Source organism: Carcharodon carcharias, chromosome 29 (assembly GCF_017639515.1).
Source record: "Carcharodon carcharias isolate sCarCar2 chromosome 29, sCarCar2.pri, whole genome shotgun sequence".
Classification (NCBI taxonomy): Eukaryota; Metazoa; Chordata; class Chondrichthyes; order Lamniformes; family Lamnidae; genus Carcharodon; species Carcharodon carcharias.
In genome coordinates this window covers 10,222,278-10,245,467 of record NC_054495.1, presented here as the reverse complement: position 1 = coordinate 10,245,467, position 23,190 = coordinate 10,222,278, and the positions used below count along the sequence as shown (strand labels likewise).

The window sequence follows — 23,190 nt, the reverse complement described above, 5'->3', positions numbered from 1 at the left end:
CCCCCTTCCCTTTTTTTTCCAATAAATTATAAAGATTTTCCTTTTCCCACCTATTTCCATTATATAATTAAAAAAAAACCCCACTAGAGCTATACCTTGAGTGCCCTACCATCCATTCTTAATTAGCACATTCGTTTAGATAATATCACCAACTTTAATTTTAACACCTATGTGTTCTATTGTACTATTGTCGTTGACATCTTTTGATGATCTGCTTCTATCACTGCTTGTTTGTCCCTACAACCACACCACCCCCCCCCCACCTCTTTGTCTCTCTATCTCTCCGCCCCCCACACACACACCTTAAACCAGCTTATATTTCAACTCTTTCTTGGACTCGAATGCAAGTTCTGTCGAAGGGTCATGAGGACTCGAAACGTCAACTCTTTTCTTCTCCGCCGATGCTGCCAGACCTGCTGAGTTTTTCCAGGTAATTCTGTTTTTGTTTTGGATTTCCAGCATCCGCAGTTTTTTTGTTTTTAACAGTTTAGAGAGTACTTTACTCTGTATCTAACCCCATGCTGTACCTGTCCTGGGAGTGTTTGTTGGGGACAGTGTAGAGGTAGCTTTACTCAATATCTAACCCCGTGCTGTACCTGTCCTGGGAGTGTTTGATGGGTACAGTGTAGAGGGACATTTACTATGTATCTAACCCCGTGCTGTACCTGTCCTGGGAGTGTTTGATGGAGACAGAGTAGAGGGAGATTTATGCTCTATCTAACCCCGTGCTATACCTGTCCTGGGAGTGTTTGATGGGACGGTGTAGAGGGAGCTTTACTCAGTATCTAACCCCGTGCTGTACCTGCCCTGGGAGTGTTTGAAAAGGACATTGTAGAGTGAGTTTTACTCTGTATCTAACCCCGTGCTGTACCTGTCCTGGGAGTGTTTAATAGGGACAAGGTAGGGGGAGCTTTATTCTGTATATAACCCTGTACTGTACCTGTCCTGGGAGTGTTTGATGGGGACAGTATAGAGGGAGCTTTACTCTCTATTTAAACCCGTGCTTTAACTGTCCTGGGAGTGTTTGATGGGGACAGTGTAGCGGGAGCTTTACTCTGTATTTAACCCCGTGCTGTACCTGTCCTGGGAGTGTTTGATGGGGACAGTTTAGAGAGTACTTTACTCTGTATCTTACCCCGTGCTGTACCTGTCCTGGGAGTGTTTGTTGGGGACAGTGTAGAGGGAGCTTTATTCTGTGTCTAACCCCGTGCTGTACCTGTCCTTGAAGTGTTTCATGGGGACAGTGTAGAGGGAGATTTATTCTGTGTCTAACCCCGTGCCGTACCTGTCCTGGGAGTATTTGATGGGGACAGTGTAGAGGGAGCTTTACTCTGTATCTAACCCCGTGCTGTACCTGTCCTGGGAGTGTTTGATGGAGACAGTGTAGAGGGAGCTTTACTCTGTATCTAACCCCGTGCTGTACCTGCCCTGGGAGTGTTTGATGGGGACGGTGTAGAGGGAGCTTTACTCTGTATCTAACCCCGTTCTGTACCTGTCCTGGGAGTGTTTAATGGGGGCATTGTAAAGGGAGATTTAGTCTGTATTTAACCCCGTGCTGTAACTGTCCTGGGAGTGTTTGATGGGGACAGTTTAGAGAGTACTTTACTCTGTATCTAACCCCGTGCTGTACCTTTCCTGGGAGTGTTTGATGGGGACAGTGTAGAGGGAGGTTTACTCTGTATCTAACCCCGTGCTGTACCTATCCTGGGAGTGTTTGATGTGGACAGTGTAAAGGGAGATTTACTCTGTACATAACCCCGTGCTGTACCTGTCCTGGGAGTGTTTGATGGGGACAGTGTAGAGGGAGATTTATTCTGTGTCTAACCCCGTGCTGTACCTGTCCAGGGAGAGTTTGATGGGGACAATGAAGACCGAGATTTACTCTGTGTCTAACCCCGTGCTGTACCTGTTCTAGAAGTCTTTGATGGGTCAGTGTAGAGTGAGATTTATTCTGTGTCTTACCCCGTGCTGTACCTGTCCTGGCAGTGTTTGATGGGAACGCTGTAGAGGGAGCTTTACTCTGTATCTAACCCTGTGCTGTACCTGTCCTGGGAGTGTTTGTTGGGGACAGTATAGAGGGAGCTTTACTCTGTATCTAACCCGTTCTGTACCTGTCCTGGGAGTATTTGATTGGGACAGTGTAGAGGGAGCTTTACTCTGTATTTAACCCCGTGCTGTACCTGTCCTGGGAGTGTTTCATGTGGACTGTGTAGAGGGAGATTTATACTGTATCTAACCCTGTGCTGTACCTGTCCTGGGAGTGTTTGATGTGGACTGTGTAGAGGGAGATTTATACTGTATCTAACCCCGTGCTGTACCTGTCCTGGGAGTGTTTGATGGGGACAGTGTAGAGGGAGCTTTACTCTGTATCTAACCCCGTGCTGTACCTGTCCTGGGAGTGTTTGATGGGGACAGTGTAGAGGGAGTTTTACTCTGTATCTAACCCCGTGCTATACCTGTCCTGGGAGTTTTTGATGGGATCGGTGTAGAGGCAGCTTTACTCTGTATCTAACCCCGTACTGTACCTGTCCTGGGAGTGTTTGATGGGGACAGTGTAGAGGGAACTTTACTCTGTATTTAACCCCGTGCTGTACCTGTCCTGGGATTGTTTGATGTGGACTGTGTAGAGGGAGATTTATACTGTATCTAATTCTGTGCTGTACCTGTCCTGGGAGTGTTTGATGGGGACAGTGTAGAGGGAGATTTACTCTGTATCTAACCCCGTGCTGTATCTGTCTGAAGTGCTTGTTGCTGATACTATGATAGTTGTGACATAGCCCAACAGTGCGAGAAGGATAATAAGATTCTTACTGCTCCGGCCTGTTTTCGACTGAGGCTCTGGTGCACAACTTTTGGCACAGTCCTGATATCAGCCACATTGATTTCCTTTTCTGCCATGTGGGAGCTCCATCCTCTGGAATCGAAGTGTAATTTTGCTGCTTTTTGGAGAGAAACGGGAGCTAATTCCCCTGTCTGCCCCCCCTGAGGGATGTTCCTGCTCTTGTGCCCCAAGCTAAATATATTGGAAAGCTGTCAGCAGAGGGAGCATGTCTGAAGGGAGCACAAACACTTTTCAGCCCATTAACGCTACCAAAGGCCTGAGAGGAACAGCAGCCCAGCCTTTCTGCAACTCCAGCCAGGACAAATCTGGTCTTTTGCCTTGGGGACTGCTGAGGCCTTTCACATTGCATTCATTCCAGGCATTAAGCAGGTTCTGTGGTGCAGATTCCCCACAATAATACTGGGCTTATAAAGCCACCAGGGCAGGTACAGCATGGGGTTAGATACAGAGTGAATGTTTCTCTGCGCTCCCTACCTGAAAATTTTGACATCATTTACAATCTGCGGTGTTCATTTGCATTCATTTGACATCAATTGCACTCAAAACCTATCATTTAGCTATCATTTACCTTTATAAATTCTGTAACTGACATCAGTTGCCCCAAACTGCAGGCAGAGGGAGTGGGGAGAGTTTGGAGGCTGAGGGAGTGGTGCGAGCTTGGATGCTGAATGGAGGAGGGAGAGAGCAGGGAGTTTATACTGAGATTCGGTATGGGAGAATGTCTAGACCCTGAAACTGGGGACGGGGGACAGTTTAGACCCTGAGACTGGGGAGGGGGGAGAGGTTAGATCCTGAGACTGGGGAGGGGGGACAGTTTAGATCCTGAGACTGGTGAGGGGGGAGAGTTTAGACCCTGAGACTGGGGAAGGGGGAGAGTTTAGACCCTGAGACTGGGGAGGGGGAGAGGTTAGATCCTGAGACTGGGGAGGGGGGAGAGGTTAGACCTTGAGACCTGGCAGATGAGTGTGTGGAAATTATAAACTAAAATGAATTAAGAACTGATGGGGTTCTGGTGCTGCCTTCAAGATTGTCCTGTATAGTGGAGCGATTGTTTTGGACTCAGTGAAAATCTGGGCAAATTCAAATATTATTTAAGTAATTTATTTCCTTGTACTTTTTAAATGCAGGCTACTGAGTGAGCTGGATAACACTGAATACATTTAATAGCTTTGAGCATGATGGATAGCTCTGAGTGCACTGGATAGCTTTGAATGGCAGGATAGCTCTGTGTGCGCTGGATAGCTCTGAGTGCACTGGATAGCTCTGAGTGTACTGGATAGCTTTGAGTGCACTGGGTAGCTTTGAGTGCACTGAATAGCTTTGAGTGCACTGGATAGCTCTGAGTGCACTGGATAGCTCTGAGTGCACTGGATAGCTCTGAGTGTACTGGATAGCTTTGAGTGCACTGGATAGCTCTGAGTGTACTGGATAGCTCTGAGTGTACTGGATAGCTTTGAGTGCACTGGATAGCTCTGAGTGCACTGGATAGCTCTGAGTGCACTGGATAGCTTTGAGTGCACTGGATAGCTCTGAGTGTACTGGATAGCTCTGAGTGCACTGGATAGCTTGGAGTGTACTGAATAGCTTTGAGTGCACTGGATAGCTTTGAATGCACTGGAGAACTCTGAGTGCACTGGATAGCTTTGAGTGGCAGGATAGCTCTGTGTGCGCTGGATAGCTCTGAGTGCACTGGATAGCTCTGAGTGTACTGGATAGCTCTGAGTGTACTGGATAGCTTTGAGTGCACTGAATAGCTTTGAGTGCACTGGATAGCTCTGAGTGTACTGGATAGCTTTGAGTGCACTGGATAGCTCTGAGTGCACTGAATAGCTTTGAGTGTACTGAATAGCTTTGTGTGCACTGGATAGCTTTGAGTGCACTGGATAGCTTTGAGTGTACTGGATAGCTCTGAGTGCACTGGATAGCTTTGAGTGCACTGGATAGCTTTGAATGCACTGGAGAACTTGAGTGTAATGGATAGCTTTGAGTGCACTGAACAGCTTTGAGTGCACTGGATAGCTTTGAGCACACTGGATAGCTTTGAGCACACTGGATAGCTTTGACCACACTGTGTAGCTTTGAGCACACTGGATAGCTTTGAGCACACTGGATAGCTTTGAGCACACTGGATAGCTTTGAGCACACTGGATAGCTTTGAACACACTGGATAGCTTTGAGCACACTGTGTAGCTTTGAGCACACTGGATAGCTTTGAGCACACTGGATAGCTTTGAGCACACTGGATAGCTTTGAGCACACTGTGTAGCTTTGAGCACACTGGATAGCTTTGAGCACACTGGATAGCTTTGAGCACACTGTGTAGCTTTGAGCACACTGGATAGCTTTGAGCACACTGGATAGCTTTGTGCGTGCTATCAAATTTGATGCAAAATTCATTCCAAATGAGTACTTTTGACGTCACATTGTAATTGAGCGCATTGAGCGCAAAAATGATGTTAAAATATTTGGACAGGGCATTCTCTAGGTTGCAGGTAGAGGGGCAGGTACAGATCGGTGACCACCCCCACAGGAGGGGTTTGGTGTCCACTCTCAGGGGACGCTCTGCAAGCATCGTTCTGCTCGACTTAGAGAGGAAAGCGGAAGTTGAGAAACATCTGTGGTGAGTAGTGGGCCATGACTGTGAGGAACAGACAAACATCCGGCCCACCATGTCCCATGAGAGTGTGCGAGAGAGCACACTGGCACTTGGACACGGCACCGGAGATGGGCTGCGACAAGCAGATCGAACCGTAGTTGCGTTTGTTACAGGACAGCTCGGAGATGGCAAATCCTGTGGTGCAAAGCTTGGCGACATGGCTCCTGCTGATGGCAATGGTAGCCGATGGTGAGTGTGAGGGAGGGGTATCTGGGCAAGGGTAGTTTGGAGAGTCCTGGCACCAGAGGGTGTGGAGACTAGAACTGTGCCCGGTGCTCCAGGTGTGGTCTAACCGAGGGATATGGAGACCAGGACTGTGCACAGTGCTCCGGGTGTGGTCTAACCGAGGGATATGGAGACCAGGACTGTGCACAGTGCTCCGGGTGTGGTCTAACCGAGGGATATGGAGACCAGGACTGTGCACAGTGCTCCAGGTGTGGTCTAACCGAGGGACACGGAGACCAGAACTGTGCACAGTGCTCCAGGTGTGGTCTAACTGAGGGATACCGAGACCAGGACTGTGCACAGTGCTCCGGGTGTGGTCTAACCGAGGGATATGGAGACCAGGACTGTGCACAGTGCTCCGGGTGTGGTCTAACCAAGGGATATGGAGACCAGGACTGTGTGTTCCGGGTGTGCCTCACCCTGGTTTGGATAAGGAACATGGTTTCGCATTCACTGCGCTCTCTGGGCTGACAAGCCACTCTCAATGATAGAAGGCGGTCTGAAAATCAATGCCATGATTCGATGGTCCCAGGCTTTGGAGGAACTCAGAGGGCTAATCAATTCTCAGCTTCGATCAAGTCTTGATTACACTACATTTGGAGAACAGTTCACAGATCTGGTCTTCATGTACCGTGTTCAGATCACACTTGGAGCATAGTTTACAGTGTAGTCTCCATATCCTGTGTTTAGACCACACTCAGAGCACTGTGCACAGTTCTGTTCTCCATATACCTTGCTTAGACCATGCCTGGTGCAATGTATACAATTCTGGTCTCGATATCCCTCGGTTAGGCCACACCAGGAGCACTGTGCACAGTCCTGGTCTCCATATCTCTCGGTTAGACCACACTCGGAGCACTGTGCACAGTCCTGGTCTCCATATCCCTCGGTTAGACCACACTCGGAGCACTGTGCACAGTCCTGGTCTCCATATCTCTTGGTTAGACCACACTCGGAGCGCTGTGCACTGTCCTGGTCTCCATATCCCTCGGTTAGACCACGCCCGGAGCACTGTGCACAGTCCTGGTCTCCATATCCCTCGGTTAGACCACACTCGGAGCACTGTGCACAGTACTGGTCTCCATATCTCTCGGCTAGACCACACCAGGAGCACTGTGCACAGTTCTGGTCTCCAAATCCCTCGGTTAAACCACACTCGGAGCGCTGTGCAAAATCCTGGTCTCCATATCTCTCGGTTAGACCACACCCGGAGCACCGGGCACAGTCCTGGTCTCCGTATCTCTCGGTTAGACCACACCTGGAGCACTGTGCACAGTCCTGGTCTCCATATCTCTTGGTTAGACCACACCTGGAGCACCGTGCACAGTTCCAGTCTCCACATTACAAAAAGGAAGTTTTGGCTTTGGAGAAAGTGCAAAAATGATTTACAAGGACTCGAACTATGAGGTGATATAACGCTCAGGGATGTTGCACAGGCTGTGGCCCTTATCTCCAGGAGAGCGAAGGTAGGGGGACGAGTTCATAGAGGGCTTTAAAATTCTGAAAGCTTTTGAAAGGGTGGATGTAGAGAAGATGTCTCTACCCTTGTTGGCGAGACCAGAACTAGGAGGCGTGAAGTTAAGGGAGTCATTAATAAATCCAGCCGGGAATTCAGGAGAAACTTCTTTGCTGAGAGAGCGGTGGGAACGTGTGAATGCAAATGACTTCCAATTGGCTGCCTTGCCCTAAACAGAGCACATTCAGGGAGACGTTCCTGGTTGACAGTGCCTCAATCCATCCTATTGGCTGCTTTCATTTACCTCTTGGTCTTTGGTTTGGGATGAAGAAAAGACTTGCATTTATATAGCACCAACCACCACCTCAAGACATCCCAAAGCCCTTCACCACTAGTGAAGTGGCTGTGGTAATGAAGGGAACCTAGCAGTCTGCACACAGCAAGATCCCACCAAGAGCAATTACAATATACTCAGGCTGAGAGACGATAGTTGAGGAATAAAGATTGGCCATGAAACTGGGCAGCATTTCATTTCTCCTCTTCCAACTGTGACTGTGGGATCTTTAACGTCCACCAAAGACCACAGGCAGGGTCTTGGTTTACTGCCTGCTCCGAAAGACAGCACCACTGACAGTGCGGCACACCCTCAGTACTGACCCTCTGACAATACAGCACTCCCTCAGTACTGACCCTCCGACAGTGCAGCACTCTCTCAGTACTGACCCTCTGAAAGTGCAGTGCTCCCTCTGTACTGACCCTCTGACAGTGCAGCACTCTCAGTACTGACCCTCCGACAGTGCAGCACTCTCTCAGTACTGACCCTCTGACAGTGCAGCGCTTCCTCAGTACTGACCCTCCGACAGTGCAGCACTCTCTCAGTACTGACCCTCTGACAGTGCAGCACTCCCTCAGTACTGACCCTCCGAGAGTGCAGCACTCCCTCAGTACTGACCCTCCGACAGTGCTGCATTCCCTCAGTACTGACCCTCTGACAATGCAGCACGCCTTCAATAGTGACCCTCTGAGAGCGCAGCACTCCCTCAGTACAGACCCTCTGACAGTGCGGCGCTCCCTCAGTACTGACCCTCTGACAGTACAGCACTCCCTCAGTACTGACCTCTGACAGTGCGGTGCTCCCTCAGTACTGACCCTCCAACAGTACAGCGCTCCCTCAGTACTGACCCTCCGACAGTGCAGCACTCCCTCAGTACTGACCCCTCGACAGTGCAGCACTCTCTAAGTACTGACCCTCCGACAGTGTGGCGCTCCCTCGGTACTGACCCTCCGACAGTGCAACACTCCCTCAGTACTAACCCTCCGACAGTGCGGCATTCCCTCAGTACTGACCCTCTGACAGTGCAGCTCTCCCTCAATACTGACCCTCTGACAGTGCAGCACTCCCTCAGTACTGACCCTCCGACAGTGCAGCACTCCCTCAGTACTGATCCTCCGACAGTGCAGCACTGTCTCAGTACTGACCCTCCGACATTGCAGCGCTCCCTCAGTACAGAACCTCCGACAGTGCAGCGCTCCCTCAGTAATGACCCTCCAACATTGCAGCAATCCCTCAATACTGACCCTCTGACAGTGCGGGGCTCCCTCAGTACAGGCCCTCTGACAGTGCGGTGCTCCCTCAGTACTGACCCTCTGACAGTGCAGCACTCCCTCAGTACTGACCCTCCGACAGTGCAGCACGCTCTCAGTACTGACCCTCTGACAGTGCAGCACTCCCTCAGTACTGACCCTCCGACAGTGCAGCACTCTCTCAGTACTGATCCTCCGACAGTGCTGCACTCCCTCAGTACTGACCCTCCGACAGTGCAGCACGCTCTCAGTACTGACCCTCTGACAGTGCAGCACTCCCTCAGTACTGATCCTCCGACAGTGCAGCACTCCCTCAGTACTGACCCTCCGACAGTGCAGCACGCTCTCAGTACTGACCCTCTGACAGTGCAGCACTCTCTCAGTACTGATCCTCCGACAGTGCAGCACTCCCTCAGTACTGATCCTCCGACAGTGCAGCACTCCCTCAGTACTGACCCTCTGACAGTGCAGCACGCTCTCAGTACTGACTCTCTGACAGTGCAGCGCTCCCTCAATACTGACATTCCGACAGTGCGGCGCTCCCTCAGTACTGACCCTCCGACAGTGCAGCACTCCCTCAGTACAGAACCTCCGACAGTGCAGCGCTCCCTCAGTAATGACCCTCCAACATTGCAGCACTCCCTCAGTACTTACCCTCTGACAGTGCGGGGCTCCCTCAGTACAGGCCCTCTGACAGTGCGGTGCTCCCTCAGTACTGACCCTCTGACAGTGCAGCACTCCCTCAGTACTGACCCTCCGACAGTGCAGCACTCCCTCAGTACTGACCCTCCGACAGTGCAGCACTCTCTCAGTACTGATCCTCCGACACTGCAGCACTCCCTCAGTACTGACCCTCCGACAGTGCAGCACTCTCTCAGTACTGATCCTCCGACAGTGCAGCACTCCCTCAGTACTGACCCTCCGACAGTGCAGCACGCTCTCAGTACTGACTCTCTGACAGTGCAGCGCTCCCTCAATACTGACATTCCGACAGTGCGGCGCTCCCTCAGTACTGACCCTCCGACAGTGCAGCACTCCCTCAGTACAGAACCTCCGACAGTGCAGCGCTCCCTCAGTAATGACCCTCCAACATTGCAGCACTCCCTCAGTACTTACCCTCTGACAGTGCGGGGCTCCCTCAGTACAGGCCCTCTGACAGTGCGGTGCTCCCTCAGTACTGACCCTCTGACAGTGCAGCACTCCCTCAGTACTGACCCTCCGACAGTGCAGCACTCCCTCAGTACTGACCCTCCGACAGTGCAGCACTCTCTCAATACTGATCCTCCGACACTGCAGCACTCCCTCAGTACTGACCCTCCGACAGTGCAGCACTCTCTCAGTACTGATCCTCCGACAGTGCAGCACTCCCTCAGTACTGACCCTCCGACAGTGCAGCACGCTCTCAGTACTGACCCTCTGACAGTGCATCACTCTCTCAGTACTGATCCTCCGACAGTGCAGCACTCCCTCAGTACTGACCCTCCGACAGTGCGGGGCTCCCTCAGTACTGACCCTCTGACAGTGCAGCACTCCCTCAGTACTGACCCTCCGACAGTGCAGCGCTCTCTCAGTACTGATCCTCCGACAGTGCAGCACTCCCTCAGTACTGACCCTCCGACAGTGCAGCACGCTCTCAGTACTGACCCTCTGACAGTGCAGCACTCTCTCAGTACTGATCCTCCGACAGTGCAGCACTCCCTCAGTACTGATCCTCCGACAGTGCAGCACTCCCTCAGTACTGACCCTCCGACAGTGCAGCACTCCCTGAGTACTGACCCTCTGACAGTGCAGCACTCCCTCAGTACTGACTCTCTGACAGTGCAGCGCTCCCTCAATACTGACATTCCGACAGTGCGGCGCTCCCTCAGTACTGACCCTCCGACAGTGCGGCATTCCATCAGTACTGACCCTCTGACAGTGCAGCACTCCCTCAGTACTGATCCTCTGACAGTGCAGCGTTCCCTCAGTAATGACACTCCGACAGTGCAGCATTCCCTCAATACCGACCCTCCGACAGTGCAGCCCTCCCTCAATAAAGAGCCTCTGTCAGTGCGACGCTCCCTCAGTACTGACTCTCTGACAGTACAGCGCTCCCTCAGTACAGACCTCTGACAGGGCGGAGATCCCTCAGTACTGACCCTCCGACAGTACAGAGCTCCCACAGTACTGACCCTCTGACAGTGCAGCACTCTCTCAGTACTGACCCTCCGACAGTGCAGCGCTCCCTCAGTACTGACCCTCCGACAGTGCAGCACTCTCTCAGTACTGACCCTCTGACAGCGCAGTGCTCCCTCAGTACTGACCTTCCGACAGTGCAGCACTCCCTCAATACTGACCCTCTGACAGTGCGGCGCTCCCTCAGTACTGACCCTCTGACAGTGTAGCCCTCCCTCAGTACTGACCCTCCGACAGTGCAGCACTCTCTCAGTACTGACCCTACGACAGTGCAGCACTCCCTCAGTACTGACCCTCTGACAGTGCAGCACTCCCTCAGTACTGACCCTCTGACAGTGCAGAGCTCCCACAGTACTGTCCCTCCGACAGTGCAGCACTCTCTCAGTACTGACCCTCTGACAGTGCAGTGCTCCCTCAGTACTGACCCTCCGACAGTGCAGCACTCCCTCAGTACTGACCCTCTGACAGTGCAGCGCTCCCTCAGTACTGACCCTCTGACAGTGCAGCACTCCCTCAGTACTGACCCTCTGACAGTGCAGTGCTCCCTCAGTACTGACCCTCCGACAGTGCAGCACTCTCTCAGTACTGACCCTCTGACAGTGCAGTGCTCCCTCAGTACTGACCCGCTGACAGTGCAGCACTCTCTCAGTACTGACCCTCCGACAGTGCGGCATTCCCTCAGTACTGACCCTCTGACAGTGCAGCACTCCCTCAGTACTGACCCTCCAACTTTGCAGCGCTCCCTCAATACTGACCCTCTGACAGTGCGGCGCTCCCTCAGTACAGGCCCTCTGACAGTGCGGCGCTCCCTCAGTACTGACCCTCCGACAGTGCAGCACTCCCTCAGTACTGACCCTACGACAGTGCAGCACTCTCTCAGTACTGATCCTCCGACAGTGCAGCACTCTCTCAGTTCTGATCCTCTGAGAGTGCAGCATTCCCTCAGTACTGACCCTCCGACAGTGTGGCATTCCCTCAGTACTGACCCTCCGACTGTGCAGCACTCCCTCAGTACTGACCCTCCGACAGTGCAGCACTCCCTCAGTACTGACCCTCCGACAGTGCATCACTCCCTCAGTACTGACCCTCTGACACTGCAGCACTCCCTCAGTACTGACCCTCCGACAGTGCAGCACTCCCTCAGTACTGACCCTCCGACAGTGCAGCACTCCCTCAGTACTGACCCTCTGACACTGCAGCACTCCCTCAGTACTGACCCTCTGACAGTGCAGCACTCCCTCAGTACTGACCCTCTGACAGTGCAGCACTCCCTCAGTACTGACCCTCCGACAGTGCAGCACTCCCTCAGTACTGACCCTCTGACAGTGCAGCACTCCCTCAGTACTGACCCTCTGACAGTACAGCACTCCCTCAGTACTGACCTTATGACCGTCCGGCACTCCCACAGCCCTGACTCGCTGACACTGCAGCGCTCCCTCAGTACCGACCCACCGACAGTGCAGGTATAGCTCTCGTCCACTCTTTGCAGCATTGTTTCCATTTACTGCATTCAGATCGCAGGTAACCAACTCAATGTGACACTGGTCCAGATAAACTGTGCGATCCTGTGCTAGATTTCCACAGTGCAGCTCAGGGATACACAGCAATCACAGTCTGAAATGATGCACCGTTCACAGGTCAGGGGCTGAACTAAGCACACCCTCCACCAGCTTCTGTCTTGTCCTGTGTTAGCTTCACTACCTCCGGGCCCCAGAATCTCATCATTGCCAATCTGTTCCGAGGGCCTGTTTTGGAAGAAGAGTCACACTGGACTCGAAACGTTAACCCTGCTTCTCCCTCCAAAGACACTGTCAGACCTGCTGTGTTTTTCCAGCCCTTTCTGTTTTTATTGCAGCAACACATATCCCCACCGACCAGGTGGGTGGGATTGAGGGATGTGGGAGAAGGTGGGTGGGATTGAGGGATATGGGAGAAGGTGTTGGGTGGGATTGAGGGATATGGGAGAGGATGGGTGTGTGAAATTGAGGGATAAGGGAAAAGGTGGGTGGGATTGAGGGATATGGAAGAAGGTGGGTGAATGGGATTGACAGAGAAGGGAGAAGATGGGTGGGATTGAGGGATATGGGAGTAGGTGGGTGGGTGTGATTGACGGATATGGGAGGAGGTGTGTGGGTGGGATTGAGGGATAAGGGAGAAGGTGGGTGGGATTGAGGGATATGGGAAGAGGTGGGTGAGTGGGTGGGATTAAGGGATATGGGTGGAGGTGGGTGGGTGGGATTGAGGGATATGGGAAAAGATGGGTGGGTGGGATTGAGGGATATGGGAGGAGGTGTGTGGGTGGGATTGAGGGATATGGGAGAAGGTGGGTGGGTGGGATTGAGGGGTAAGGGAGAATGTGGGTGGGTGGGATTGTGGGATATAGGGAGAAGGTGGATGGATGGGATTGAGGGATAAGGGAGGAGGCGGGGGTGGGATTGAGCGATAAGGGAGAAGTTGGGTGGGTTTGAGGGATATGGGAGGAGGTGCGTGGGTGGATGGGATTGAGGGATATGGGAGAAGATGGGTGGGATTGAGGGATATGGGAGGAGGTGGGTGAGTGAGTGGGATTGAAGGATATGGGGAGAAGGTGTGGGGTGGGATTGAGGGATCAGGGAGAAGGTGGATGGGATTAAGGGATATGGGAGGAGGTGGGTGGGTGGGATTGAGGGATATGGGAGGAGGTGTGTGGGTGGGATTGAGGGATAAGGGAGAAGATGGGTGGGATTGAGGGATATGGGAAAAAGTGGGCGGGTGGGATTGAGAGTTAAGGGAGAAGGTGGGTGGGATTGAGGGATATGGGAGGAGGAGGGTGGGTGGCTGGGTTTGAGGGATATGGGGAATATGGGTGGGATTGAGGAATGTGGGAAGAGGTGGGTGGGTGGGATTGAGGGATATGGGAGGAGGTGGGGGGTGGGTGGGATTGAGGGATATGAGAGAAGGTGGGTGGGTGGGATTGGGGGATATGGGAAGAAGGTGGATGGGTGGGATTGAGGGATAAGGGAGAAGGTGGGTGAGTGGGATTTGGGGATATGGGGAGAAGGTGGATGGGTGGGATTGAGGGATATGGGAGAAGGTGGGTAGGCGGGTGGGACTGAGGGATATGGGAGGAGGTGGGTGAGTGGGATTGAGGGATATGGGGAGAAGGTGGATGTGTGGGATTGGGGGATATGGGAAGAAGGTGGATGGGTGGGATTGAGGGATAAGGGAGAAGGTGGGTGAGTGGGATTGGGGGATATGGGGAGAAGGTGGATGGGTGGGATTGAGGGATATGGGGAGAAGGTGGATGGGTGTGATTGAGGGATATGGGAGAAGGTAGGTGATTGGGATTGAAGGATATGGGGAGAAGGTGGATGGGTGGGACTGAGGGATATGGGAGGAGGTGGGTGGGTGGGATTGAGGGATATGGGAGAAGGTGGGTGAGCGGGATTGAGGGATATGGGGAGAAGGTGGGTGAGTGGGATTGAGGGATATGGGGAGAAGGTGGATGGGTGTGATTGAGGGATATGGGAGAAGGTAGGTGAGTGGGATTGAAGGATATGGGGAGAAGGTGGATGGGTGGGACTGAGGGATATGGGAGGAGGTGGTGGGTGGGATTGAGGGATTTGGGAGAAGGTGGGTGAGCGGGATTGAGGGATATGGGGAGAAGGTGGGTGAGTGGGATTGAGGGATATGGGGAGAAGGTGGATGGGTGGGATTGAGGGATATGGGAGAAGGTGGGTGAGTGGGATTGAGGGATATGGGGAGAAGGTGGATGGGTGGGATTGAGGGATATGGGAGAAGGTGGATACGTGGTATTGAGGGAAATGGGAAGAGGTGGGTGGGTGGGATTGAGAGATAAGGGAGAAGGTGGGTGGGATTGAGGGATATGGGAGAAGGTGGGTGAGTGAGATTGAGGGATATTGGGAGAAGGTGGGTGAGTGGGATTGAGAGATATGGGGAGAAGGTGGATGGGTGGGATTGAGAGATATGGGGAGAAGGTGGATGGGTGGGATTGAGGGATATGGGGAGAAGGTGGATGGGTGGGTTTGTGGGATATGGGGAGAAGGTGGATGGGTGGGATTGAGGGATATGGGGAGAAGGTGGATGGGTGGGATTGAGGGATATGGGAGAAGGTAGATGGGTGGTATTGAGGGATATGGGAAGAGGTGGGTGGGTGGGATTGAGGGATAAGGGAGACAGTGGGTGGGATTGAGGGATATGGGAGAAGGTGGGTGAGTGGGATTGAGGGATATGGGAGGAAGGTGGGTGAGTGGGATTGAGGGATATGGGAGAAGGTGGATGGGTGGGTTTGAGGGATATTGGAGGTGGATGGGTGGAATTGAAGGATCAGGGTGAAGGTGGGTGGGATTGAGGGATATGGGAGAAGGTGGGTGGGTGGGATTGGGGGATAAGGGAGAAGGTGATTGGGTGGAATTGATTTGACACTTTCACATCCACAAACACACACATTTACAAGCTCGCAACAACACAGATGCACACACATACATATTCATACACAAAAGCACACCCACACTCACACAGACACTCACACACAGATAGATTCACACACAGACACACACACAGATAGATTCACACACATACACGCACATACGCACACACACGCGCACACACACACACACATAGATTCACACTCACACACAGACACATGGACATAGATAGACACACACACACACACACAAACACACACAAACACACTTTGCTGGTGAGAGACACAGTCCACAAGAACAAGAATCTTTTGTGATTCTTCCCCACTGAATCCAGAGGTACTGAGGCCATTAAGACCTGTCACTGCGAGCTGTGGGTGAGAACAGCAAACAGAGCGCAGACATTGCACCTGGGTCTGTGCTGAAAGATAGAACACAGACCTCATGTGCCAGGCACTGTTATCCACAGGGTCCCCGGGGACATTGGGGAGAGGCTGAGTGAGAAGGCAGGCACGATTTTGAGGCTGATAAAGACTCACAGCTGCTCTGAAAAAGGACCTGAAACTGCGGCACCATTGAGCTGTGAGCTCATCTCAGGGCTCCATTCAGGCAGCTTACTCCTCAGCACTGTCATCTCGGAGTAAGAAAGGCAGATTCGATTCCCATTCCAGAGGCTTGAGCCCCAAAACCCAAGCTTACACTTCTGGTGCCAGTACAGAGGGAGAGCTGCACTGTCAGAGGGTCAGTACTGAGGGAGTGCTGCGCTGTCAGAGGGTCAGTGCTGAGAGAGTGCTGCACTGTCAGAGGGTCAGTACTGAGGGTGTGCTGCACTGTCAGAGGGTCAGTACTGAGGGAGTGCTGCACTGTCGGAGGGTCAGTACTGAGGGAGTGCTGCACTGCTGGAGGGTCAGTACTGAGGGAGCGCTGTACTGTCAGTGGGAGAGTACAGAGGGAGTGCTGCACTGTCAGAGAGCCAGTATTGAGTGAACGCTGCACTGTTGGAGGGTCAGTACTGTGGGAGTGCTGCACTGTCGGAGGGTCAGTACTGAGGGAGCGCTGCACTGTCAGAAAGTCAGTACTGTGGGAGTGCTGCACTATCAGAGGGTCAGCACAGAGGGATCGCTGCACTGTCAGAGGGTCAGTATTGATGGAGTGCTGCACTGTCGGAGGGTCAGTACTGAGGGAGCGCTGCTCTGTCGGAGGGTCAGTACTGAGGGAGTGCTGCACTGTCGAATGGGGCAGTACTGATGGAGTGTTGCACTGTCGGAGGGTCAGTGCTGAGGGAGTGCTGCACTGTCAGGGAGTCAGTACTGAGGGAGTGATGCACTGTCAGAGGGTCAGTATTGATGGAATGCTGCACTGTCGGAGGGTCAGTACTGAGGGAGTGCTGCTCTGTCGGAGGGTTAGTACTGAGGGAGTGCTGCACTGTCGAATGGGGCAGTACTGAGGGAGTGCTTCACTGTCGGAGGGTCAGTACTGAGGGAGTGCTGCACTGTCAGAGGGTCAGTACTGAGGGAGTGCTGCACTGTCAGAGGGTCAGTACTGAGGGGGTGCTGCACTGTCAGAGGGTCAGTACTGAGGGAGTGCTGCACTGTCGAAGGGGCAGTACTGAGGGAGAGCTGCACTGTCGAATGGGTCAGTACTGAGGGAGTGCTGCACTGTCGAATGGGGCAGTACTGAGGGAGTGCTACATTGTCGGAGTGTTAGTCTTTGATAAGATGTCAAACTCAGGCCCCTCCCCATCACTCTCAATCACAGAATCATAGAGTTTTAACAGCACCGAAGGCGTCCATTCGGCCCATCGTGTCTGCACCAGCTCTCCGAATGAGCATTATGACTCCGTGCATTTGTCCTGCCTTCTCCCTGTACCCCTGCACATTTTTTCTATTTAAATAATCATCTCATGCTCTGTCGAATACTTCAATTAAATGTGCATCCACCACACTGCCCGGCTGTGCATTCCAGACCCAAATCACTCTCTGTTTGAAAAGCTTTTCTTTCTCACGTCACATTTGCTTTTTTGGCAAATTACTTTAAATCAGTGCCCTCTCATTCTCGATCCTTTTTTGGAGAAGTGGGGGTGTGGTGGGGGTGGAGGGGGGAAGGGTGGGGGTGTGAGTGGGTGGGTGCTGCTCCCCCGTCTCATGGACCAACTTTCACCTCTCAACTAACATCTTTAAAAACTATTTAGGTGTCAGCCCACGGCCTCTGAGATCTTTCTGGGTGCTACAAGGCTACTACCTTTATCTAACCCCGTGCTGTACCTGTCCCGGGAGTGTTTGATGTGGACAGTGCAGAGGGAACTTTACTCTGTATCTAACCCTGTGCTGTACCTGTCCTGGGAGTGTTTGATGGGGACAGTGTAGAGGGAGCTTTACTCTGTATCTAACCCCGTGCTGTACCTGTCCTGGGAGTGTTTGATGGGGACAGTGTAAAGGGAGCTTTACTCTGTGTCTAACTACGTGCTGTACCTGTCCTGGGAGTGTTTGATGGGGACAGTGTAGAGGGAGTTTTACTCTGTATCTAACCCCGTGCTGTACCTGTCCTGGAAGTGTCTGATGGGGACAGTGTAGAGGGAGCTTTACTCTGTGTCTAACCCCGTGCTGTACCTGTCCTGGGAGTGTTTGATGGGGACAGTGTAGAGGAAGCTTTACTCTGTATCTAACCCCGTGCTGTACCTGTCCTGGGAGTGTTTGATGGGGACAGTGTAGAGCAAGCTTTACTCTGTATCTAACCCCGTGCGGTACCTGTACTGGGAGTGTTTGATGGGGACAGTGTAGAGGAAGCTTTACTCTGTATCTAACCCCTTGCTGTACCTGTCCTGGGAGTGTTTGAAGGTGACAGTGCAGAGGGAGCTTTATTCTGTATCTAACCCCGTGCTGTACCTGTCCTGAGACTGTTTGATGGGGACAGTGCAGAGGGAGCTTTACATTGCTTTGAACAGATCTGGGGTTCTGAGGGGGGTTTGAGGCGGGTTATGTGGGCTATTTGGATCACTTTTCCAATGACCCAGCACAGGCGCTCTGGGCTCTGTGGCCTTTGCTGTCTGACTGTCTGCCTGTGTCCAGTCGTGGCATTGACTGATGGTCTTTGTTTGCAGTGGGGACATTGACAATTCCGAAAACCTCCATACGGGCACAGATCGGGAGCCCTTTCCAGCTTCAGTGTGAGCTCGGCCCCAAGGAGTCTGTGACTTGGGAGAGGAAGGCCTATAATGAGTCCAACTGGCAAGCAGTGAGCAACGCAGGACCTACCTACACCTGGCAGAAAGTGACGAAGGAGCACATGGGAATTTACCGCTGTCAGAACAAGCACACCAGAGAATACTCTTGCGATATCGGACTTCGGGTATACGGTGAGTAGCTCAATCCTTCGGCTGAGAGGCTGGGGTTGGGGGAAGGTCGAGGGGGAATGCCCAGCTCTGGGGAGGGGAGGCTTGAGGAAACAACACCTATTTTTAAAAAATACTTTCCCAGGATGTGGGCATCAGTGGTTGGGCCCAGCATTTATTGCCCACCCTTAATTTTCCCTTGAGAGGGTTGGGGTGAGCTGCCTTCTTGAGCCGCTGCAGTCCATGTGGTGTCGGTACACCCACGGCGCTGTTAGGGAGGGAGTTCCAGGATTTTGACCCAGCGACAGTGAAGGAACGGCCGATATATTTCCAAGTCAGGATGGGTGAGTGACTTGGGGGGTACTTCCAGGTGGTGGTGTCCCCATGTGTCTGCTGCTGCCCTTGTCCCCTCTAGAGGGTAGCGGTCGTGGGTTTGGAAGGTGCTGTCCTCAGGATGTGACAATGGGGCAAGAGCAGGGTGGAAGATGAGGCCGTTGAGGGAGCAGCCATCATTCGCTGCCAAACTTGGGTTTCCAGGGGGTGGTAGATTTCCTCACCTCTCTTGCTGTTGACCATCGCCAGTGCCTCATGCTCCTGGCAACCCCAGTGTCACACACCTGCTGCCCGCCTGTTCCCACGCCCGCTTTCAGGCCCACACACCCTCTGCCCCCTTAATTTTCCGATGTTGCCGCCCTTGTGGTGAAGCTTCTTTGCTCAATGCCAAGGAGCAGAGAACGCGTCCTGGAACCCGTGGCCTGGAGTCTGCAATTGCCCAAAGGCCGGAGGTTGAAATTCCCCCAGCGTTTGTAAGGTGGGCCAGGTTAGAAACAGCTCCATGTTGTCCCTCACTGATTGGCAAAGGGGGCGAGAGGATGGTGGCAGGGTCGGTCAGGGGGGTGGGGGGGTTGTCAGAATGGATGGGGAGTGGGTGGGAAATAGGTGAGGAGTGGGTGGGGAATGTGTGGGGAGTGGGTGGGGGATTGTGTGGGGAGTGGGTGGGGGATTGTGTGGGGAGTGGGTGGGGGATTGTGTGGGGAGTGGATGGGGGATTGTGTGGGGAGTGTGTGATGGGAATGTTGGGCGGGGAGGGGGTGGGGGGTGGGTGGAGTAAGTGTGGGGGATGGGTGGTGAGTGGGAGAGGGATGGGTTGTGGGATAGGTGGGGATTGGGTGGACAGTGGGTGGGGAATGGTGGTGTTATGTGTGGGAGTTGGGTATGGGGTGGGTGGGGGATGGGTGGACGTGTGGTTAGGCAGTGGGTGGGGGGTGGGTGAGCAGCGGGTATGGGTTAGGCAGTGCAATGTGTGGGGTTTGGGTAGACAGAGGGTGGGGGATGGGGGTGTAATATGTGGGGGCTGGTTGGACAGTGGGTGGGGGACGGGGGTGTAATGTGTGGGAGTTGGGTGGACAGTGGGTGGGAAATAGGTGGGGGATGGGAGGTGTAATGTGTGGGGGTTGGGAGGGGAGTGGGTGGGGGATGGGTGGGGAGTGGGTGGGGGAGTGGGTGGGGGATGGGTGGTGTAATGTGTGGGGGTTGGGTGGGGAGTGGGTGGGGGATGGGTGGGGAGTGGGTGGGGGATGGGTGGTGTAATGTGTGGGGGTTGGGTGGGGAGTAGGTGGGGAATGGGTGGGGGATGGGTGGTGTAATGGGTGGGGGTTGGGTGGACAGAGGGTGGGGAGTGGGTGGGGGATGGGTGGTGTAATACGTGGGGTTGTGTTGGGAGTGGGTGGGGGATGGGTGGTGTAATGTGTGGGGGTTGGGTGGGGAGTGGGTGGGGGATGGGTGGGGGATGGGTGGTGTAATGTGTGGGGGTTGGGTGGACAGTGGGTGGGGGATGGGTGTGGGATGGGTGGTGTAATGTGTGGGGGTTGGGTGGGGAGTGGGTGGGGGATGGGTGGGGGATGGGTGGTGTAATGTGTGGGGGTTGGGTGGGGAATGGATGGGGGATGGGTGGTGTAATACGTGGGGTTGTGTTGGGAGTGGGTGGGGGATGGGTGGTGTAATGTGTGGGGGTTGGGTGAGGAGAGGGTGGGGGATGGGTGGTGTAATGCGTGGGGGTTGGGTGGGGAGTGGGTGGGGGATGGGTGGTGTAATGCGTGGGGGTTGGGTGGGGTGTTTGTGGGGGGTGGGTGGTGTAACGTGTAGGGGTTGGGTGGAGAGTGAGTGGGAGTTGGGTGGGGGATGGGTGGGGGATGGGTGGGTGATGGGTGGTGTAATGTGTGGGGGTTGGGTGGGGAGTGGGTGGGGGTTGGGTGGGGAGTGGGTGAGGAGTGGGTGGGGGATGGGTGGGGGATGGGTGGGGGATGGGTGGGTGATGGGTGGAGTAATGTGTGGGGGTTGGGTGGGGAGTGGGTGGGGAGTGGGTGGGGGATGGGTTGTGTAATGTGTGGGGGTTGGGTGGGGAGTGGGTGGGGGATGGGTGGTGTAATGCGCTGGGGTTGGATGGCGTGTGGGTGGGGGATGGGTGGTGAAATGTGTGGGGGTTGGGTGGGGAGTGGGTGGGGGATGGGTGGTGTAATTTGTGGGGGTTGGGTGAGGAGAGGGTGGTGTAATGCGGGGGGGTTGGGTGGGGAGTGTGTGGGGGGTGGGTGGTGTAACGTGTAGGGGTTGGGTGGAGAGTGGGTGGGGGATGGGTGGGGAGTGGGTGGGGGATGGGTGGGGGATGGGTGGTGTAATGTGTGGGGGTTGGGTGGGGAGTAGGTGGGGGATCGGTGGGGGATTGGTGGTGTAATGGGTGGGGGTTGGGTGGACAGAGGGTGGGGAGTGGGTGGGGGATGGGTGGTGTAATACGTGGGGTTGTGTTGGGAGTGGGTGGGGGATGGGTGGTGTAATGGGTGGGGGTTGCGTGGGGAGTGGGTGGGGGATGGGTGGGGGATGGGTGGTGTAATGTGTGGGGGTTGGGTGGACAGTGGGTGGGGGATGGATGTGGGATGGGTGGTGTAATGTGTGGGGGTTGGGTGGGGAGTGGGTGGGGGATGGGTGGGGGATGGGTGGTGTAATGTGTGGGGGTTGGGTGGGGAATGGATGGGGGATGGGTGGTGTAATACGTGGGGTTGTGTTGGGAGTGGGTGGGGGATGGGTGGTGTAATGCATGCGGGTTGGGTGGGGGTGTAAGGTGCGGGGGTTGGGTGGACAGTGGGTAGGAAATGGCTGTGGGATGGGAGGTGTAACGTGTGGGGGTTGGGTGGGGAGTGGGTGGGGGATGGGTGGTGTAATGCGCTTGGGTTGGATGGCGTGTGGGTGGGGGATGGGTGGTGAAATGTGTGGGGGTTGGGTGGGGAGTGGGTGGGGGATGGGTGGTGTAATGTGTGGGGGTTGGGTGAGGAGAGGGTGGGGGATGGGTGGTGTAATGCGTGGGGGTTGGGTGGGGAGTGGGTGGGGGATGGGTGGTGTAATGCGTGGGGGTTGGGTGGGGAGTGTGTGGGGGGTGGGTGGTGTAACGTGTAGGGGTTGGGTGGAGAGTGAGTGGGAGTTGGGTGGGGGATGGGTGGGGGATGGGTGGGTGATGGGTGGTGTAATGTGTGGGGGTTGGGTGGGGAGTGGGTGGGGGTTGGGTGGGGAGTGGGTGAGGAGTGGGTGGGGGATGGGTGGGGGATGGGTGGGGGATGGGTGGGGGATGGGTGGGGGATGGGTGGGTGATGGGTGGTGTGATGTGTGGGGGTTGGGTGGGGAGTGGGTGGGGAGTGGGTGGGGGATGGGTTGTGTAATGTGTGGGGGTTGGGTGGGGAGTGGGTGGGGGATGGGTGGTGTAATGCGCTGGGGTTGGATGGCGTGTGGGTGGGGGATGGGTGGTGAAATGTGTGGGGGTTGGGTGGGGAGTAGGTGGGGGATGGGTGGTGTAATTTGTGGGGGTTGGGTGAGGAGAAGGTGGTGTAATGCGTGGGGGTTGGGTGGGGAGTGGGTGGGGGATGGGTGGTGTAATGCGTGGGGGTTGGGTGGGGAGTGTGTGGGGGGTGGGTGGTGTAACGTGTAGGGGTTGGGTGGAGAGTGAGTGGGAGTTGGGTGGGGGATGGGTGGGGGATGGGTGGGTGATGGGTGGGGGATGGGTGGGTGATGGGTGGTGTAATGTGTGGGGGTTGGGTGGGGAGTGGGTGGGGGTTGGGTGGGGAGTGGGTGAGGAGTGGGTGGGGGATGGGTGGGGGATGGGTGGGTGATGGGTGGGGGATGGGTGGGGGATGGGTGGGTGATGGGTGGTGTAATGTGTGGGGGTTGGGTGGGGAGTGGGTGAGGAGTGGGTGGGGGATGGGTGGTGTATTGCGTGGGGGTTGGGTGGAGTATGGGTGGGGGATGGGTGGTGTAATGTGTGGGGGTTGGGTGGGGAGTGGGTGAGGAGTTGGTGGGGGATGGGTGGTGTGATGCCTGGGGGTTGGGTGGGGAGTGGGTGAGGAGTGGGTGGGGGATGGGTGGTGTAATGCGTGGGGGTTGGGTGGAGTATGGGTGGGGGGTGGGTGGTGTAATGTATGGGAAGTGGGTGGGGATTGGGTGGGGGATGGGTGG

At 54.5% G+C, this 23,190-nt stretch overlaps 1 protein-coding gene across 1 annotated transcript in view; it reads left to right on the top strand.

Moving 5' to 3' along the window:
* Window positions 1-5,556: 5,556 nt before the first annotated feature.
* LOC121271132 (B-cell antigen receptor complex-associated protein alpha chain-like) overlaps window positions 5,557-23,190 on the top strand; it is a 30,030-nt gene continuing 12,396 nt past the window's right edge. The window contains exons 1-2 of the mRNA XM_041176897.1: window positions 5,557-5,687; window positions 18,463-18,717. Of these exons, the coding sequence (XP_041032831.1) occupies window positions 5,624-5,687; window positions 18,463-18,717 (319 nt within the window). The 5' untranslated portion in view covers window positions 5,557-5,623. The remainder of the gene's footprint in view (window positions 5,688-18,462; window positions 18,718-23,190) is intronic.